Source organism: Neopelma chrysocephalum, unplaced genomic scaffold (assembly GCF_003984885.1).
Source record: "Neopelma chrysocephalum unplaced genomic scaffold, ASM398488v2 Primary Assembly neopelma1_87, whole genome shotgun sequence".
Lineage (NCBI taxonomy): Eukaryota > Metazoa > Chordata > Aves > Passeriformes > Pipridae > Neopelma > Neopelma chrysocephalum.
The window spans coordinates 771335-793673 of NW_020897749.1; the positions used below are offsets into that span (position 1 = coordinate 771335).

The window sequence follows — 22339 nt, forward strand, 5'->3', positions numbered from 1 at the left end:
TTATTTAAGCTGTCAAACACCAGCAGAAGCAGCAGCTGCTCCCTGCCAGCAATTATTGCTCTGGAAAGGAAGGCAGCTGCTTTGAGTACTGCCTTGCAACAATATCTGTAAGAGCTGGGGCACACCTCAACTTGGAAGAGGCTTCCTGCTGAGCAGAAACCGCAGGACAGACTGAGGTGTATGTACAGGCACACGACACTGCTTTCTGTGCCCAGTATCCAGGATATGACTCTTTTGACAGCAATAAAGTTTACTCAGCTTTTCTTCCCTACCAGGCATTTCAATAATACAATCTACAGACTTCTATCATTTTTTCACAGGCAGCACACAACTGCAATCTAGCAAATTGCTTCCCTGCTACACTCAGATTTAATGTAGAAGAGACCCCTTGGAATTTCAAAGTGATGGGCCTTCACTAAGTCTGGTACTTCAAATCATCAGCTACTACATTGGAAGTAATTTTTGCTGCACAGCACCTCTTTTGTACTGGCTTACATGTAGACTTTTAAGTTTTGCACGAATCATGACACCTTTACATTTAGGTATATACACTTATATATTCATGTTTACATACATATTTGTAGATTTTAAAGAGATGTTTATATTCGTATATATAAGGACTTAAACCCTAAACTCACTCCAAACCCAAATTTTGGGTATAAGAACTAGAGTTGCTCTCGCAGCATTTTGATGAAAAGCAGCTCAGACAATGCTTGGCAAGCAGCTAGGTTTTGAGCAATCCTCTGAACTTCTCAGCTTTTCATAAAAATCTCTTTCTAAAGTGTCTGCTATCTTCTTCACGGAACTAGGTACTGTATTTCTTTCTTCCACAGAAAAAAGGATGCTCAACTCTGAAGGCATTGAGGCTGCAGTAGTCAATTATTACAATTTTTAGATTTACCTTAAGCCTTAAATTCACTCTGAAGTGCGAAGTCAGGTGACTAAGATTTGCTTACAGATGACCATTTTCTCCTAAATGGTTTTGCCAATGGACCTCCTTTCCAATTAAAGGGAACAGGAATAGTTTTCATGGCCCATCTACTGGTTGTAGGCAGAGATTGCCTGCAGTGGGTTCAGCTGGTATGGACAGCAGAGGGGGATTTAACAGTAAGAACACTTTTCCCCCCTCTCCCCTTAGAAGGTAAACCCCCCCCTCGTTTTAAATTGAGCTGTGTAGAGCAAACACACTCTCCTCTATTTATCTAGTTCTACAGCTTCACTCGAAGGACACAGGGTTGTAACTGCTGATACTACTCTGCCTGGTGGAGGCAAGTGAGTTACAAGTAAAATAATTTTGTGGAAATACCTGGCTCAAGTGCCATTCCTTCCATTGTGACAATGCACAGCAAATCTGCCACTTCCCCCTGGTAGATCGTCGGGCTGTCAGAATGCACTGAGACATTAAACACAGGACCTAGAAAAGAGTAATAACAATTAGGCTTTTCTTCAGTGTCCAACACTTTTCTTGCATGTTTTTTGAAGTATTCTTTCCTAGTTTGTGGAGACAGAGCTCTGAAGGAGGGATAAACAATCATTTATTGTAAAATAGTCATTTTTAGTCATTAAATCCCGTACTAAGATAAAGCACCCAAACCGTCAGACCTGTCACCCGACACAGAGGCTGCTGCCCCATTCTGCTTTCTACTGTGCTGCACAAAAGGAGCTGGTGGACTCCTTTGAGAGCACGAGAGTTCAGGTCTTCAGGCTAATCCAGAACTAATCCAGAATGTATCTTTTTGGTGAGGCTGTCGACAGGAATTCCAAGTTAAAGCGAAACAACATTTTAACAATACAGACGGTTCTGCTGTGGAACTGAAACACAGACAATACAAGCAGTGCATCTGATAATACTTTTCTGTGGGTTTTCCTTCAGGCTCTGCCACAGATAGTTTATTCTGTAGAGGATGTCTCAAAGCCCAAGGGCACAGTAGCTCCTTCAGATGCAGAGTCGTGATGATATCGATGAAAACCTTTCGGCTGTTGTGAAATCCTCAGACACCATGACAACGTGGTGCTGTTTGGCTTCTGAGGTACATAAGTCAAAAACCAAAACATCCTCAAATTTTGACAACAGCTACATCTCTAGTGCAAAAGCATCCAAATCACAACTCCTCAGATATTCCAACATGGCCAGTACTCTCTGTTTCACAGGGCAGAAACTGAAGAATGCGACTCAGATTAAGAAGGAACCCTTTTTACCCTCCCTAGATTCCATTACCTGCTATCATTACCTGGCTCAGCTACCTCTGGGACAGCAGCAGCAACAACAAGCACACACATGTGGTTTGGAAGGAAATAAAAGCTGCAGATTTGCTCTCCTCCACTCTTACATGCTACTGTTTTAGTATAGGAACCTTATTTTTCAAATCCACTGGAGATCAGTGGCAAACAATGCTTTTGATGGAGAATATTTAAGGAAATCATCCAAGACAACCCACTTGTCCCGTGCCCTCTCAGGAGGTTTCTGTGGAAAGCTATGCTGATAGCTCAACCACATTGAACACACTTAGCACATCATTTCCAAACTGAGGTTGGATGTATCACAAAGCTAGAGCTGTAATTTTTGGTCAAACTATTCTAGGCTACAAAGACCTGGTTTGTTTTGGTCAGCAGAGATTACATAGCACACTAAGAAATTAATTCCAATTCCGATGCAGTAATTATTTCTCTGGCTTTCAAAATTCCCCCCATAATTTCTACCAGGCACAATGTGCCCTCTGCTCTGCCCCAGAAGCAGTTGTACTTTGTGCACAAGGGCAGTATGTAGATACACAATCTGTGAGTTTTGCACCCATTCTGACACTAGAAGACCTCTCTACTAAAAATTTACATTGAAAGTTACCCCAACAAGCAAGGATGAAAGAGTGGTAGAGATGCAACAGAGCTTACATGTGGACTATCAGTCAAGGCTCCTACATGCTTATGCTAAAATACATTTAAGGAAATAAGGGATACAGATCACTAAGTTCAGCTCTTCAGGTACTGAGTTCACAACCAGGCTGCAGCTCCAACTTAAGCTCAGCATGATAGGATCCTTTTCTGGGAAAATGAACAGAGATTAATCTATTGCTTCCTCAGCCTCTATCCAAATTCTTTCTGTGTGAATTCAATTTGCTTCCTGACATTTACACATACACATGCCAAACTATATTCCCCTTGCAGCCTATTTGATTATTTGTCTCCAGATAAAACAAGACATTTTCCATCCTTTCCTTTGGAGTTGTGAAGACAGAAGTTCAAGGTCCAAGGGGATTAAAGGCAGCGTGGACCAGGGCACTCCAGCCAACTATAACCAGAGAAGTCTCAAGCTGTGTGTGAACTGTCAAAGCAAAAGAAACAAAGAGACTGTCAAAATCTGCCAGGAAAGTCCCTGCATTCCCAGCACATTCTCTCTGCTGCACTGATCAAAGGCGGAGCAGCACCATAATAATCCAGATACTGTCCATGGCTCAGGGTCTATCCTGAGTCCCTGCAGCGAGTGAGGTGACATGTCAGGGACACAGGGCATGTTCTGCTCCAGCAAACAGGCTCTGTCCTGGCTGGCAGCCAGGAGGGGTTGAGCAAGAGCGATGAACTGCATGATTCCAACTTTGTCAGCTAAGCATGGGCTACCTTACCCCTGCCCTGGCAAGTTAAAAAGGAAAGACAGAGGGTACAGACAGAGAGGATTCTTCAGGCCTTGTTTCTGGGTTGAAAGTCCACGCACATCTACTGCATTCAACAGACACTGCCTTCAAACCCTGGCGTGCCAACAAACCACTAATGTGGAGTGGAGCTGGAGCACTCCTGGCCACTGGAAGTCACGAGGGTAAAAGCTGAGCTTGTTTGGTCACTCAGCCAGGAAAGGCCGTGTGCCATGGAAATGCAGCCCTCCCTACACTGCTCAGTTCTGGGTCACCAAGCACATCTCTACCCTGCCTCCCACACAGGAGCCAAAGCTGCCAGGGCAGTAAGGCAGGAGGGCAGCAGCTGCGCTGTCATTTCATGATTGTGCTTCCCCTTGGGGAGACACAAACAGTTCTTTCCCTTGGGTTATTTCCCTAGTAGGGTACATCTCCTGCAAATTACCATCTGTACCTCAAGGGAGAGATCACTGTCCTGGGTTAGAACTGGCTATCAACAAAGAGTCAAGAGATGTGTCAGGGGTTGTTGCTTTTCCCTCTCCTAAGCAAGATTAATTACAGTGAAAGCTTCTTAGTTCAGTCTTAAAAACTGTGTGGTTGCAACTTCCTAGGGGGATATGTCTTCTCTGGATGTCTCTCAGGCCTTCTGCCCGCATGACCCATGCCCCAGGCCTCAGGCATGAAAGGACAGAATAAAGCATTTTCATAGATTTATTCCCCCCACTACAAAACCTGAAAAAGCAGGAGGCTGTTTTCAACAGAGATTTGTAAGCCCTGAGCTGGACCAGCTGACCATTTAATCCCCTTACCCACCACCAGAAGGTATAATAGTCAGAGTTGTGATCACTACACCTCTTGGGAAAGATTCACAGAAGCTGGTGACATGGCTCTAATCCCTCATTAAAGTCATCTGCACACCACCCTGCTCTACAGAAGGCTTCTGGTCTTGGTTTTGTTCCGAAAAACCAAACCAAACCCAACCAACCAAAAAACCCCAATCAACAAAAAAAAACCCAAAAAAACCCAAAAACCCAAAACCAAAACAACAACCCAAAAAACCCAACCCTCTAACTGACCAATGCTTTTAACCTGATTTATGTCCCCAGCTTCAACAATATACTCTAGCTTCAGCTGAACCTGTCTGACAACAGGATGTGAGAAGCAGGAATGAGCTGCATGCCAAACTCAAACAAAGCAACAGCAAATCAGTTTTTTAGTGGGTTACAAGAAAAAACATCACTGTATTCAACTAGACTTCTGCTTTTCTTCAGACTCAGGAAAAGCGCCTGGGCAAAAAAGAGCAGCAGAGCAAACAAGATGCTTCCAGATACATTTTTCAAGGCTCCTGATGACCTCCCAGGAGGCCTAAGGTGTGCCACAAAAATCTTGGTGTGGACCCTGGTGGTGTGGTTCATGTCATCATCCCTCGTTACCATCACACTTCAGTATTCAAGACACCCTGGATCTGGAATTCACCAAGCAAAGCTTGGCACACAAAACCCAAGTGCTTTCCTTCTGCCTTCCAGTATAAAAAACCCCAAACAAACCAACCGACCACAAACAAAACCCAAACCAACCAAAAAGCAGCCCAAAACACACCCAAAAATCTCAAGGCCAAGGTTATAGGCACAGGTGACTCCCAGCAGACATGGATGGCACTGACCATCAGGGTCTCAGCATCGCCACGCTCAAGCGCTTCCAATGTCACAGGAAGGGTTGGGGAGGTGACATGAACTCTCCTTCAGTGACATCCCAGTTCATGCTACATTAACACTGGGAAAAACAGAACTGGCTTTGGTGTCTTTGGTCACCTTGTCACCTGCATTTAACAGGTTGAAATACTGTTATTGGCACTTACTTGGTCACTCGGGAGAATAAACAAACCAGGGTTTAGTTTCAGTCACAGGGCTGACAGATCAAGCGTGACCTGCAAAGCTCATCAAGAACAAAGCAAAGTTAAATGCAGGAAAGCTGCTCGTGAGTTTGAAAGCTGAGAAACAACTGGATTTTAATAACTTCAGATTTGAAGATAAAGCGCTGTGCCCTCGGATAATTTGGAAACTAAAGAGCAGATTTACAAAACAAACCAGCATTCCCAATTGTAAGAACTAAGCGTGATAAAGTGCCATATTCTGCTGAGACCATTGATTTAAAGTAAGCCAAAAATCTCTCTTCCTCACTGTAAGTAAGGCCACATGTAATCCTAGATACAACCCCTAAAAGAAGTTCTCTTCTTTAGTAAAGTAATAACAATTTTATATCAAAAAACATCTGCTGTTGAGACAGGAATAAAGAGTTTTCAGAGCTTTTCTTGCCTTCTGAGTGCTTGAAAAATATTATACAACTTTAAACAGAAAGTGAAGAAATTGAGGTTAGAAGTTTACTAATACAAATCTGGAAGTGCTTAAAGAGAAACCAGGCTCCAGGATCAGAACTTTTTTTGTATAATTTCTTCTGAATGTCCCTTCTTATGGCAGATCTCAATGCTCAAACTGTTGATTTTTTGTCACCCAGGAAGGTAACTCCAGGATCCAAGTCCTGTAGGTGACACAGTTTTCAGCTGAGTCTTTTGCTAATTCTTTCACATCTAAAAATGAAAGGAAAAAGTGTTTATAAGCTGCACCAAAATCGATTTATTACTTTGTGCTCAGACGCACACTGAACAGGCTGCAGGGTGGAAAGGAGGAGTTCAAGTTGATCGAGTTAATTTACTCAATTTAAGCATTTACAAATTGAAGGAAAAAAAAAATTCTGAGCCCTATTTACCTGATGTCACCCCATTCTCCCTGCTTTCCTTCCCTGCTCAGTAATCCAAACAACTTAAGTCTCCAAGAAAAGGGGGAAAAGGAGGGAGAATAAACCAAAAGCCAGTTAAGATGCAAATTTATAACAGAAGAGATCCTAATTATCTAGGTCCTAGGCGACATTTTGGCCTTTTCGGTATCCTTTTAGCCTGGACTTCTCTGCAAAAATAAGGTGTAGTCTCCCCACAGACATGAGCTACCTTTATTTCCCAGACAAGCAGAGCAGAGCAGAGAAAGGTCAAGTAACCTGATGACAATAGAGACCCAGAGCAGACTGTTCCAGCCAAGAAGCCCATGCCCAGTCCATTACCGGGCAGCGAGGCCACAATCCCTGCGTGCAGCTTCCCCGCTTGCAGTCAGACAACACCACAGACCACAACGGGGGGAAAGAAATGATGCAACCCACAAGTTGTCCATCCTCCAAAATATTACTCATATCTGCCCTGGCACCAAATCATTCACTGTTCAGCTGAGAATCCCATGACCTGCCTTTTTCCAGATAATGAGTTTCTTCACCTACACTATTCCAGACCCCTGCCCTTTCCCTGCTTCTTCATGAAGCTGTTCCCTAATGAGCTGTACCCCAAGCCTCATAATAGCTGTTACTGGAAGAAGCCCTCAGTAGTTAAGTCTGTGGTTTCTACTTCCAGCTACAAATTAATGCACACAGGCACAAAGGCACACAATGACAAAGCACGTTCCTGCCCATTAACAGTGGCTGGAAAATACCAGCCTTTCTTGCCAAAGAGTTTCTGCTGCATTGCTTTTCATTCATTTCCGTGATTAAGGCTTCTTTCCTTTAAGAATCTTTCTGTTCGCCTTTCTTGAAATTGAGTATCTCTCAGGGTCATTGCAGGGCATCATTTCATTTTAATTGCAAGCTCAACATCAATACTCAGCTCATATTTCAGCAGCTCTTGGTTTATCTCAGCTTCTTCCAAGGGGAGTGATAATACATTGCTGTGCAATGAGCTCACATGCAGACGTAATTCAGAGTCGAAGATTTCATCGAGATGCTTCCCTTGAAGTTCTCTTTTATTTTTGCCTCTCCAGAACTTTCTGCCCACTGGCGAGTGGCACAGAGGGGAGACAGTTCAGAGCACAGCCAAGCTCTGAATGGTTCTTTCTCATAACACACTTCTCAGCATTAGATTAAAAGCTTCCTACTCCCTGCTTCCCTCAAGGGAAAGGAAAGGAAGTCACTTCTGCGGAAATCCCTGTGAGTGCGTAGTGGGCGAAGACATTCTAAACACTAACCTTGGTTGCCCAGTTCATGGTGAAAGGGTTTGAAAATCAAAAGGACAAATGCCAAAGCAGAGTTTACAATGCCAGGATGAACCAGGTGGATTTCACAGAGACCAGGTATGTCAGCATTAAAAAGCATCCACAGGCCAGATGGAGCCATTTGAAAGAGATACCTGTCCAGACCTGCCTCAGGTAAGTACTCTGATCTCAAGCAAGTTCCCAGCTATTGGACTCCCACCTTTGCTGGCCAGCTCAGCTCAGGCTGAGGGTGAACACCAAGACCACAGCCTCTCCCACCCACTGCTCAGCCCTTGCAGGGTATTCCCACTGGAGCAGCACCTCCAGGTGACCAGAAGACAAGTCAGATTTTCAGTGTGGGTGGGTAGGATCAAAAGTCTTACAAGAAGGTGTCTTGATAAACTGGGATCAGAAGGACAGCAAGGAACAGAAGATAGGTGTGTTCCAGGCTGAAATAAAGGCCATGTACACATGCATTAACCAACAGCTCAGGAGGAGAGAGGATGCATTGGAGTAGAAACAGTGCAAGGAAATTAAGAGAAACTTTCAAGACAACCACTGGCAGCTGCTCTTGTCTTCCGCACTGCTGAGCAACCTTTTAAAAAAAGAAGTGGCAGAACCTTTGTTCTAGACTGGGAAAACAAAAAATAAGCACTGAAGAATATTAAATTCTTTATGTGGGACAGCTTTCACACCCCTCAAATAAGCTCATTTTGCTTACAGCTACTGGACGTACAGAAGGCATTCGTTTTACAAAATTGGTCTAGTGATCCATGTTATTCATGAGGTCATACCAGAAAATTCACCAGATCTTCTCTGGTCTTAAAATACATTCTGCAGAAAACAATCTGCCATTGATTTGATATTTGGAAACTAATGACTTAGTAGGCTCCTCCTTGCCACGCCCCTATCCCAACATCTAGTTTATGTAATTCAGTGGACAAAATCCACATTTCATTTTTTTTTATTTCAGGAAATTTCAAACAAATTCCTTTACATTAACATTTCAGATTGTTAACCAAATGGAATAAATACATCCCTCTGCAACAGCAAGTGGAGAAAGAAGAGAGGAGGTCTCTGCTTGCAGCCAGCATGTTCTGCCTTGAATGGAAAGAATCCGAGGAAGACATTTTCCACAGATGTTCATGGAAAAACATTTCAGAGCACTGCCACATTTCACGCCTATTGTGGCAGGAAACATTGAAGTTTCATGAGTGAAGTCCCCAGCTCATATATGAAAAGCTTACATGCCCCTGCCATTCAGATAGATCACACTGCACAACGTGTATGCATGCTAAAAACTCCTCTTTGAAACATCACTCAACTAAAAGAGATCTGGGAGAGAGTCAAACTGGAGGGAAGGATTTCCAATCCTAGCAAGCCTCACCATCCCCCATCAAAGGAGAATCAATAAAAACAACTGAGAAAGAAATTCCTCCTAGGACTAAAAGCTTCACGTAAAACCCTTTAAGGGTTTCCTTCTGCTGAAAATGCTGCTTCTGTATTGATCACCTCCCCACTTCAACCCCCATGATGCAAGCTGAAAACGCTGTCTAAATCAAAGTGGGGAGAGAGGAATACCTTCTATTTTTCAAAATTATACTGCCTTATTATACTCCTGTCCAGCAGTTACAGCTAAGCTGTGTTTCTGTCACACTTTGAGAACCCCACAAATCACTGTAACTGACTCATTAAGTTTTCCTATCAGGGACAAACACAGTCATAAGTTACTCACCACACCCCAGCCTCCCTATAACTCAGGATTTAGCAGAGCGATGCTTCCCAGGTTTTACAATGGACTGGAAAGCTGCACACCCCTCTTTTTTTCCCTTCCAGTATCTTCCCTCCAATTTTGGGGAGCCTCTCATTCTCCCTGGAATTAACCATCTCCCTCAGCAGTTCTGCTTTTCACTGTGCCCATTAGGGAAAATCTGGCACCAACCTCTTTTTCTGAAGAACAAGTTTGACAGCTGCCTGTGCCACAGGATGCAAGGGAAGGGTGTGATATCTGAGCTGTGCTTTCATAGCTGCTCCACAACTTTGCCATTTACCCTGACTCAGTCTCAGTTTGCATCACAGGAGACCTCAGCAAACAAAACCAGAGTAACACACCCACAAAACATCTTCTGTAATGTATACTTAATTCCAAATAATTCTCTAAATAATAATTCCCCAGTTAGTCCACTCAAACTGTGCTTGTCACATGTTCTCATCATGCCCAGAGGTGAATGTCCAGCAGGGATATCTGAGTAGTAACTGAAGGACATAAAGTTCATCCATCAATTAAAGAAAATTGAAGGTATTTCACGACAAATTTTGCTACGTGCAAGGATTATTTTGGGAAATAGCACTCCAGTACATTGTGCCTGGGACCTCATTTCTCTCTTCATTCTTGTGCAAAGAATGAAAGGCTGACAGGGCTTCAGGACCATCCCTCCCCCTGCTCCAGCCCTGCTACTGGAATTCACACATTCCCAGGACACTTCTACATGCTGCCTCCCTTTCTTCACTCCACGCTCCAGAAATCCAATCTGGGTGAAGGGGCTGGGAGTACAGACTGACAGCAAAGAGAAGTCAAGACTACAACACGCACACTTCCCTCCCTTGCATAGCTCTCAGTTTTCCCTCTGGACCATGGGTATCAATAGCATCCCACCAAACTTTTTGGATTGCAGTTCAAAGTGACACAAGACAAGCAATGTTGGGAGAGGCACCAACCAGTCACCACTTTTGTGCAGGAAAGCCTCCACATAAGAGCTTGGAGGGGGAGGGTGGGGTTTGGGACAGATTTGATTCTTGCTGGTTTCTTTTATCACCCCTTTGCAAATGCTGCTCTCCCACTGTGTCTGACCCAGATATCAAGAGTAATAAGGCTAAAACTGTAGCCCATTAAACCATCCTGAGACAGACAGCAAATCTACAGCCATATTCATCTCTGGCAATGCTGCTCTGAGAGGCACTCTGAACATAAGCAACTAACAGATTATTTTCAGGACAGTAACTTACCATAAAACTAAACAAAAAGCCAACCAGAAATCACCTAGAACCGAAAGAAGCGTTGAGCTGAGTCAACGTCCTCTCTCTGACCAGCTTAGATCAAGCTGCATCTTTGTATCAGGATGCTACATCTCACAGCTTCTTATGAAGTGATATCCTCATTTCCAGGCTGTCCCCCCTACACTCAGCCCTTGCCCTTTTCCCAGTGTGCCTAGTGTAGGGAAGTTCAGTTGTTAGAAATCACCTCATATAGACCAATTATCTTAGTTATGGATGCAGCCAGAAGTCAGGCTGCTCTTGCCTAGTCACAGACACTTCTAAAATATCCTACAGCCTGCCATTATAAGCACAATGAGAGCATGAAGAACAAGGGATGAGAGCAAAGACCTCCTTCCAAGTTGTGCCTGTGAACAGGAATGGGGAAGTGCAGAAGGTCTGCAGTAAAGCAGCTAACTAGAGAGCTCCAACATAGGAAGCACCTTCGGGCTACGTTTGGGCTGTAAAACTCCTCAAAAAATCACCAGCTTGGTTTCAAATCATGGAGATGAGCCCTTCACTCCTAAGTGCACCACTGTCACAAAAACAACTTCCATGGCACTTCCCAGAGATATAGTAAGATAGGAAGTGTTAACATACATCTCTGACGATCCAAATCAATGCTGTCCCTCTCTCCCTCCCCCAACAACATATCAGTTCAGGCATGTTTCTCTAGAAATATCTCAACAGGCAGGCTATGTTACAGCTGAAGGTAAGGGTTACAGCAAACAATTGAGGAACAGGATATTCTTCTGGGTACTGAAATTCATCCCAATTTGTGGAGCTTTGTAGTCCAGCCACAAGGGACCTCTAAGGTCTTCCAGCAGCAAGATACACTTGCTGAGATGGCTGAAATGTTACCTTGACCTGACCATTTTCTGCAATTACATCAACAGCGAGGTGTGCTCAGGGAATTTAATGGTATGCTAATAGGGTCTGTTTTGGAGCAGAAATCCAGTTTATATTAATGCTCTTCCAGAGCAGCTACTACTAACAGCAATCTAGTGATACAGCTGGAAAATGCAGCTACATACTGAGAACCAGCTCTGAGCCTGCAGGACCATAAAAGCTGCATTAGTAAAGAAAACCCCAGGGGTTATGATTACAGCCAATTCATTAAACATCTTTCTGTAAACAATCAATAGCACAAAGGACACAAGTACCAACCAAAGGAGACAAGCACAGCTCTCAGCCATCACACCATTTGTTCCAAAGAGCAGGTATTTCTGAGAGACGGGGAAAATCAATGGGAAAGCGTCGCGGAACTCTTTCCCCCTTCTGGCTTAAAACACGCAGCCGCCAGACTCCGTACCAACCTGACGTCTGGAAGTCTATCTGGATGGGGTTGGACAGGCCGTTCACTGCCTCGCGCCACATCCCGCCGCCCCCCGGGGACCAGGCGGTGACCACGCAGCGGTACAGCCCCGCGTCCGAGATCTGCGTCTGGTACATCCGGTAGCGGAACTCGTTCTCCTGCACCTTCTCCAGGACCACGCCATCCACGCGCGTCTGGTCCGTCCAGTCCTCCAGCCGCACCACCGAGTCCTGGTTCAGGGAGATGATGCGGGTGGTCCCGTTGGGACTCGACTGATCCGTCAGCGGCTTCTCGGCCGTGATGAGGACGGAGTAGCGCGGCGTCTTGATGTTCTTGGAGGACACTTTGCATGTCATCTCAAAGGTGTGGCCTGCTACAAAGAACGGCTTCAGTTTCACCGCCTCCACTGTGAGCGTGTAATCTGAAGAGGGAGGGAAATAAGCAGCAAGAGAGGGGGTTAATAAGTAGGTAGGGATGTCTCTGCAGCACCTTTCCATCTGGAAGATTGCAAACAGGCAAAGTTCTTTTTTTGGAGAAACAGATCCCAGCACATTTATCTAAACACACATGGACATCTCAGAATGCTCCTCAGCAGTGCACACACACATACAAGTACACAACAGTTTGGGTTAGGAGGCAAGAATTCAAACGAACACCAAATACGGAGCAGATAATGCCGTACACGGGTCATAGCGTGACAGGACCTCCAGGATTGTTTTATTCATGAGTCAAGATACTAGACAAGATTCAGAGGACCAGTTTTACACTGGATCTGCAAGAGCACCCTCAGTGACAGGGCACAAGGATGCTGCTGAGCTACTCATGACTAGTGACAGAAGCTGCCACTGACTGAAGTAGCAGCACTTAGTGTAGCATCCTTTTATTTCCCTTGAAAATCCACCCTAACAGCAATCCAGACACATTCAGCTGAAAACACATGACTGAAGTTGGTGATAACAGAAGTCTCCACCCCCGGAATCCCTACACACACAACTCCACGTTGAAAGAGTTAGGCACACCTCTGCCTCCACGTTTCTTTCTTCTCCCCCCCACACCCCACTCACTACTTCTCATGTGCACAAACATACCAGAAGCCTTGACATTTACCAACGGCCCATTTGACATCAAGAATGCCAGCACCACTTACTGCTCAGTTTCCTCCCATTTCTTCTCCATTCTCTGCTGGCTCCTCAATCCCAAGAATCCCTTAATTACAGGGTTTGGGATAATTATACATCTGAGAGCACAGCCCCAAGACACACAAAATATAAGCTCACAGTGAGAAACTGAGAAAATGAGGAGTGACTCAAATCAGAATCAGATAAAAGGAAAGGGAGTTGCTGATTTCCTGGCATTGTGATGAAGAGACACTCTGCACATCCAGATTCTTCCTAAGGAAGGGAGGGCTGGGACAGAATATGCAGAAGTATTGGAAAAATACAGCCAATCCAACTCTCTGGACTTACTTTGCTGCTCTCTACTCTCCTTTCCTCCTTTTTCAAAAAAAAACAAGTGTAGACCCGTTAAAAAAACTACACAGATCACCTTTATGCAAGGTGAAACTTCTCGGGAAAAGGGAAATAAGCAATTGTAACACATTTCCCAAAACTGAACTAAATGCGGTAATATTTATGTCCTCCCCACAAGAGCAACAAGATACTTGTCAAGATTACATTTTGCAGTGTTTTGCCTTCAAGCAGCAGTTTTCACAATGAGTAAACACAGCCCACAAGATGAGAAACCCGGTATGACAACTTTAAATCAGTACTGTATAAAGCAGATCACAGTGCAAAGCCATATAAAGGAACAGCAGGAGCGGCGAAGGCTGAGATGCTTCTAGTGGTCTAGCTGAGCACAGAATTACTTGATACTCCACACCAAAACCCCCCTCACACTTCCACCCACTAAGCAAGTGATAATACAAGAGTTGCACATTTAGGCACTCAGGGTAGAATCACAATTGCAGTTGTACAGAGTCATTCTACACTCCCTTGAAAGAGAACTCGTGTATATATATATATATGAATCTAGACTTCAAATCCATTTTTTCCTCGTTCTGTGTCTGTGAGATTCTGATATTACTTTCTTCATAAGGTTGCAGCATTTAGGAGACCAGCAAAGATCAGCTTCTCACCTATTTTAGGAATACAGAAGACAATTACACTTCTCCCCAGAAGCAGAAGCACAAAGAGCCAGCCATACTCCTCTGGCACATATTGTTGCTTTCTAGGCCTTATGAGGAGACTGTGGGCAAAAATCCCTCCTGAGGTAAATGTTCTTTACATTGTTGATCTTCATGTCAGAGCACTGGGTCCCAGACACCAGAAAAGAAATCTTGCATTTGGTCTCTCATATGTGTGTTTAAGACAAAATACCTTCACGTGTTCAGAGCAGTACAGATACAGCTGAGATAACTCTCCCTACTACCTGGGCTTGAAATGCCTTAACTATTCCCTAAGCCACAGGTCAGGCAGCAGGACAAATGGCAGTGTCTTGGCCTCTTCAAGGATAGAGCAAATTTGTTCCTAGACATTCTTTCTTGCCTTTCCATTTGAGGGCAATAGCAAGTGCTTTTACCAAGTATTTCTGCTGAAGAAAAAGAAGAAAGGAGTGGTGGCAGCATGAGACACAGCAGAAGTGCAATCTGCAGAGTTTGTGGAGGAGAACATCTGAGGCCCAGAGATGAAGCTGAAGAACAGTGGTAGAATTCAAAAGGTTTAGAAATTAGGATGCTGAACATAGAACAAGGAGATGTGCTCTTATGGAAGTCCTTTCAAAGGATTTTTCTACCTTTTAAAACTGCCGAGATCCCTAGGTTGGATGAACACAGAAGGCAGAGGCATCTCCTCTTATATTAGACCATAAGAAATGCAGAATAGAGAAGGGGACACGAAAACCAGCACATACAGGTGGTGAATGTTTCTTAGTGCAAGAAAGTAGGAAAAAAAAAAATAAAATCAAAGGAACATTTCTAAATACGCAAAAATTTTAGAGACCTCCATATGTAGGCAACAACAACCAAAAAAAAAAAAATGTCCCACATCCTCTCAACTGGAAAAGCCTGGATCACAATTCCTAACAGTGTGATTCTGTGCCAAAATTGTTCTTCAGTAGGAGCAGACAAAGTGTAATTAGCACTCCTTCACCCCCCTGAGAAAACCATGTAGTTGTCTCTGGAAGAGTGCACATTATGAGTTAGAGGGCAGACCAAAGACTTGGCACATAGCTTAGAAATAACAGTAATATGAATGGAAAATTAAGTGGGAAAGGAAAGTTTCTCCATGTTTCCTATGTTAACAGAAATTACTCATCAGATCTTGTAGCATAAGATGGGCCAGAGAGGTCAAACCAACATTTTCTTCCAAGAACTACAGCCTGAGGTCTCATTTCTAATCTTTTGGGAATTGCCAAGGGAGCAAAGTCTGTCTTGACCGCTACTCCACACTCTTGTCTCTCTGCACACATGCCTGCAATCCCACGTGGAGTCTCATCTTCTTGTAAAGCTCCATGAATGAAAAGCACAATAAAACACACCCTGGACACTTGTATACAGGAGGCTACAATCTGCAGAGTTTGTGTTGGAAAGTGGTAGGGGAAGAGATCCTAAGTAAACCATACCCAAAGCTTATAACCCATTTGGGCACTACTCCAAGACAGAGGGCTAGCAGCAGAAGAAATCCTAGCCAAATGACTCAAATAAAATTCGAGTAAACTGTACTTTGGAGCCTGGCAGTGCAACCTTCTGCCTTCCATCACTGGCCAGTCCAAGTGGTTAAGCCACTCCATAATTCTCCTGTTGCTCTTCTACCACAAAGTGCATGCTCAGCTTCAAGAGCACTTCCTGGGTAGTGACCAGAAAGAGTGTTCACCAAATCTAAGCCAGTCAAACTTCTAGAGAAGCCCAACAGCTACAAGGGCAAGGAGACTTTAAAAAACAGCACCTTCCCCTCACTCCACTGACTCCATTTGGAAGAGCAGAATGATGGCCCTGGCTAACAGTAACCTCAGAGCCTAATGGCACTACTTGAGGCTGCTGACAAGACATCTCAATATTCATAAAGGCTTCTTCATCCCCCAGTGCACTAACTAGATTGCAAGCATGGGGAATACAGAAGACATTAAGGTAATGACAGCTGTGCCTGCGTAGGAGGAGGTGGTTGTACAGCACCCTGAGGTACAATTGTGGCCCCAGCAGCTCCGATACCAGGAGTGCTGGAAGTGTGACAGGCACACAGAGCCAGCACCACAGCGTGACACCTGTACACACCACACGGGGCTCTCCCCACTGCTGCACACACCAGCCCCCCCTCACTGTCCTGCTCCCCCTCACACAGCCGGGCAGGAGGAGCCCAGCCAGCCCTGACTGGGGGTGGTTCACCAAACCTAAGGCACTTTCTCCTTCCTACACCCAAACTGGCACACACACCCAGCAGCGTGGTGCCACGGCAGCGGGAATTTCTTGGCTCGGGAGGAACTGCCTGTCTGTATTGCACAGTGCCTATTATACGTCAGCAGTGATAAAGAGAAGTGGGTGGCAGAAATATTATCTGTTCTCTGTTCGCAGGACTGTCTGGAAGATTAAGATGCCCTTGCTCCCAATTAAGTGTGATGGGAGGGCCTGGGCAAACATTTAGGACAAGTAACGTTATGTTAAATATAATTATTTCGTAAATTAAAGACAGGAGTATTAACAAAACCTCAAATAATAGCACCTTTGGGATTAGGAATTTCAATTAAAAGATAATGTTCTCTTTTGCAAAGTACTCCATGCAGATCCAAAGTTGACAACACTGGTTTAGGAAAAAAGCATTGATTTCACATTCCACTGCAAACAGTAGCTGTATTCTAAATGTAGGCAGTACTCACAATCAAATTAAAAAATAAAATTATCTTTTAAACTGTCAGACTTTTTCTGGTTTGAAAATAATTTACAGAGCCAGTCAAAAAGGTTTCCTCCCTTCCTTTACCCCTTTTACTGATTGGAATTTGCACTCTAAATAGCAAAAAAATAAGAATACAACTGATGTGTTTCATTTCTGAGGTGAGAAAGACACTTTCTTTGTCACCTTGGCAGGGGAGAAGTGGAAGAGGGGAAGAAACAGATCAGGCAGACTATGTCAAAACCAAGGGTGATCTATGATAGCAATTGGCTGCATTTGCAAAGCTGAGTAAGCAGAAAGACCCATGAGCACTATTGGTCCCCACAGAACAAAACAGAAAACAAAGACAATAAAACCACAAGTTAAAATCGGCAAATATACGAACACAAAAAAGGATTTTTGACATCTTCACATGATGTTTACATTTTGAGCAAAGGCTTCTTTATCCTCAGCCTCTGTGCTGGTTGGCCCACAGACGCATCATAAAACCATTTCTTCTTTATCAAGAACTCAGAACAACCTTTTTCAAAGTGGGATTTCTCCAAAGTCCTCCCCCCTCCTCGAGCACTGCTCTAGAGTTAACACAGAAGACGCAAGTAATGAAATAAATGGAAGAAAAGTCTTTATGTAGGCATAAGCTCTCCTTCCTATGCCCAGGAAAAGGCAAAGTTCTGTTCTCTCCTTAGGCAAACACGTGAGAGCCTGGCTGCTGGCTTTTATAAGCACTGGGAGCAGTTAGGGACTCAAATCACCAGAGATACTTGTCAAAACAACAGTCAGAGAGCAGAGGCAGCAGCAGATTAACTCCTTCATAGTTGCTGGCTACAGCACTGGGCTCACAGCCGAGTGTGAAGCTCACAGGGACAGGGCATGGCAAGGGACAGGGCACACAGAGGGAGGCATCTGGGGCTACACTGCTGAAGGGAGAGGGGTTGAGGGGGTGGAAGGGAAGGAGAAATCAAGCCTATATATTGCCCTCCCCACATTATATACACACGACATGTGTATATGCTTTTTCAGGAGGAGAACATTTTTGTAGGAGGGCTCACTTTCACATAGTAAATCCCCCAACGCCAAGTTTTGCCAGCAAAACATACTTTTCAGCACAGGGACTATAACATTTACATTTGTGCTGCAAAATTAGCAGAGTTTTTTTGGAATAAAACCAGAAACACGGGAATGTTCACACCTGTCACGGTTTGTTTTCCCTCAGAAATGTCAACACAGGCTGAGACTTTTCAACTCCAGCTGGTCTCTGGCTGCTCTGAAGGCGACGATCCATTACACATGCATGCACGTACACACACACTCCGTGGTGTGGCATAACACTGAACTAATTGTGACCAGCATTCAGCATTAATGAGAGATCTCATTCCTACTGGAGAAGCCAGCTTCAGGGAAGGAAGGAAAAAAAAAAATAAAAAATGACCTTTTCCTGGACCACGCGCCTGGTCTGGGGATACAGGGAGCACTGAGCAGGCAGCCCACCATTTCTCTCTCCACTGAAGCAGAGTCACAGCAGAAGGTCTCCAATTTGCTGCTCAGGGATTATCCCTAAACAACTTCAAAATTATTTCAAACTGCTTGTCTCTGAAATATGGTTCTCTGCCTGTGGATGCCTAAGCTAGACTGTTTAACAAATCTATCAAGATAAATACAGCTTAGCTAAGCACAGATTTTTGGCAAAGATGTTACATCCTAGGTTATCCTAGTCCTTCTGATCCTATCCAGCAGACTTCTCTTGTGTGACTTCACATGGTATCACTCTACAGGACATCCAGGATACATAGGCCCATTTTAAATGAGCATTAAACAATTCAGTAATTATTAAGCTTCAAAAAATGCTCCCAGAGTCAGTTACTGAGCACAGCTAGTTCAATTCTACCTCAGAAAGGCCCAGATCCAAGCAAGCCACTGAATTACTTTGCTCTGCTACCCTCTTATTTTTTGATACTCCGATAGCACTACACCCATGAACTTCCTCAGAAGTGCCTCCTAAACATGGGCTTGTAGGAGAGAAAAGCAAAACCACAACTCTCAAACTGGCAGACACAGAAGACAAAGTGACATTCCTCTTTTCACCTCAATACAACCCTGTTGTTAGCAGCAAGATGCACCCTAAAGAGACCAAAATTCTCCAAGTCATGAAGAGGGCAATGACCACAGTTGGATGCCATCCCTGCCACTTCTAGCCCAGCTCCTGGACACCTCAGCAGGTTGATGGATGTATCTCTTCTTTGCAGTTCCCCTCCAAACTGTTGCATAAAACTGGTGAGTGCTGTGTAGTTACTTCCCTCCACAAATCAGAGGCCTTTACACAAGGTGACAGTGGTTTTTTTCATTTTCATAACAAAAAGCACCATTTCAAAAGCCCATTAGCAGGCCTTCTGGCTGACAAGCTTACTCAGGAGAAAACTACCTCAGCCACCCAGATCTTTCGCTGAATTGGTGCAAAGTCCCTACCTTGTGTAGCCCAGAAAATGTTGACAGGCGCAGAAGTCACATCTTTTCTCTTTACCCAGCTGCTGTTGCGGTGCCTGCTCCAGGCAGAGATGACACAGAAGTAATCCCCTCTGTCGCTCTCGGAAGTCCACTGGATTTGCAAACTGAAGGTGTCGACAGACTTTTTAGAGAAGATTATTTCCCCGTTCTGAATCCGCGCTCTGCTCCTGTCCCCAGGCAGCAGAGTCCAGTCTGCGTCCATCGTGGCCAGGAGTTCATCCGTCACCACGTCGTCGCTGCGCAGGCGCTGCCTGTAGTACCAGGAGACCGCGAAGCGGAGGTTTGCCTCGGTGTCCTGCGCATTCGCGATCCTGCAGTTGAGCTCTGTGGGGTCATCAGAAAACTTGGGCGTTTTAGACGCGTTCAGGAACACATCATAGTCTGGCTCTGCAGGAGAAGAAACCCAGAAAAAAAAAAAAAGTTAGAAGCTACAAGCAGAAGGGAGAAAATGCTAGGACTTATTAAAAGTTGTGCTAACTTCTGACATCCAGTCAGAAGCACCTGAGCTAGAGGTCAAGTGCCAGAATACGCATTTTTCTTACAAGACCTGGGAACTTGGGCTACAGTTCTCAGATGTGCACCGGCCTGACACAGGTATCCCCAGGCCTGAATTTCCAAACAAGACCTTCCATTTCATACATCTAGTCAGAGCATCTCAGAAAAATCAAGACTAATGGATCTTGCTGAGCAAGAAAATTCCCTCTTTTAGGCCTGGCCCCAAGAACCCACCACAATGGGCTCAGGTTCAACCAAGTCAGTCACTTTTTGCACCTCTTCAAATGCCTGGGGCAGCCTGCACTATGACACTGGTTATCCTCCAGCTTTGGACTAACCAGAGACATCCCATTTTCCCAGTATCTCTTCAGGATAAGAGGTCATTTTCCCATCATGAATTGCTTTCTTTTCCACACTTAACCATCCCATCGTGTCTCTACGCTACAGTTTAGGAAAGTTAAAAAACCACCCCAAGGACACCCATCTTACCCACCCAGACACCAAAACCAAGGGACATGGATACCACTGGCCACAGGCAGCACCAACAGCAGCACACAGTGAATTTCAGTGGTCAACATAATAAATACTACACAGGTCAATAAATACCAACTAGGTTAAGAGTCCAAGACATGTAGATCAGAAAAGCTTCACAGTCTGAATAGAGGAGTATGTGCTGTACAGCTATGAGGGTGGAATATCTCACGCTTGAAAATGAGTGCCTGAAATTCATGGGTTAAGAACGGGGCTGTTGCATTTAAATCTGAAATAGCTGGCTGTCCAAAGCCTACAAGCGATAAGGGAGCCGCATGACTATTTTCTCTCAGACTACAGAGATAGTAAAGGAAAAAGATTATAGCAAGAACCTCACACCACAAAGGAAATACATATTTATTTACTAGTATTAGAATATTTTTGTCTTGCTGTCTACTATAATTCAGAAAAATGACTAGCTTTCCAACTGTTCAGCCAATACCCATCACAAGGCTTTTACATCCTAACTGTATTCAGCGCTCTGTATTTATTTCCTGCTTTTATGTTTTTCTTGGCATTTTGCCCTCCCAGAAACAATTAACCGAAGCTATAATTGGGACAGAGAAGGCAATCCAAGGCTAAAACTTAGGCTTAGCTTACCAGTGAGCCAAGATAATAAAGCATCTTAATAGAACTGCTGTGCAAAGTGTTGTGTGCATATGCACTTTTGGACTTCAGATGCAAAAGATAAAGACAATTGTATCCAGCGAGCTGGGCTGCTGCTATGTCAGCTTGCAGAAAAGATCTCTCACTAGTAAGTGTTATGCATGCAGTGTCCTTGCATTTAGCAAGAACAAGGGCATCCACACACACCAGACCCCAGAGAACCTGGTGATACTGATGGTGAGTTTCTGTGGCATTAGGCAACACAAAAGCACAAAAGTACTGCTCCCCTAAGTCTATAGTATCTACTATCTGTGAACATGTGCAGATTTCTGCACATTTTCTACATAAGTAAGGCGAAATAAAAAGAAAATGCTCAGAATTCTGCTGCAGGCAAAGCACAGGTTATTAATGGAGGCCAAAACCCACGTCTGGTGTAAGCCCCCATAGATCCTACAGCTACACTACTCTTCCTTTCTCATTCAGAAAAGACTAGTTTATTCCAGGGCCTCATGATATATTGCTCACACTCTGCAATTCTCTTATCTCTCCCCCTTGCCTCCCCTTCCCCCTCCAAAAAGGCGGCATTCAAGGCCAACTCTTGTTTTCACAGCAACAAAGACTATGAAAGCACAAACTCTTCTCTAGACAGGAACACAAGAAGGAAAAAGCTGCAAGAAATTCTTGCAGTTCTTAGAAAACCTCTTTAGGTTTGTTTTATTTGCGGGCAGGGGAAGGACCGCCGAGAGGAGAGTTTTCCCTTTGACAGCACCACTCCAGACAGGCGCTGCACCCTGACAGACACTCGAACAGAGGATTTAAAAAGAATAAAAGGCTGCCTGGATAAACCTCATTCCTCCACTCTGTCAGCTGTCAAAGAACAGCCTCACTGACAGTTCAACGACTTAATACTCCAGCAGCTCTTAACTTCCATTAAAGAGGAGGAGTCGGTGAATTCTGGATGCAGACGAAAACCTCGATTGCCGAAAATTTATTCTACTTTCCCTTTCCCTAGCAACCAAACATCTGCTGAAGAGCAGATTTTATTCTCTCCTGTTCCCAAATAATGCTAACTTGGAACAGAAAGAGTAAGGAATAGTCCTACGGGTACAGGCACTATGAGAGAATACACGAGCACGCAGTGCACCTGTACACGCATGAACACACGTGCAGGTGGGGGAAGGAGGGAACACTCACTAGTTGAATGTGCAATTTGAATGGTTGAATGAGGACAGGAAATGGAGACATTCATCACTTGTGCACTTTAGCACACATTACAAGTGTACTTGG

At 44.3% G+C, this 22339-nt stretch overlaps 1 protein-coding gene across 3 annotated transcripts in view; it reads right to left on the reverse strand.

Moving 5' to 3' along the window:
* The window catches only part of PTGFRN (prostaglandin F2 receptor inhibitor), a 66949-nt gene that overhangs the window by 10753 nt on the left and 33857 nt on the right, over positions 1-22339 (reverse strand). For 2 of the 3 annotated variants that reach the window (XM_027692626.1, XM_027692629.1), the window contains 3 exons: positions 19382-19807; positions 12040-12459; positions 1307-1414 (listed from right to left, as the gene is read on the reverse strand). In XM_027692626.1, the coding sequence (XP_027548427.1) occupies positions 1307-1414; positions 12040-12459; positions 19382-19807 (954 nt within the window). The remainder of the gene's footprint in view (positions 1-1306; positions 1415-12039; positions 12460-19381; positions 19808-22339) is intronic. The other variant, XM_027692628.1, reaches the window with a different exon arrangement.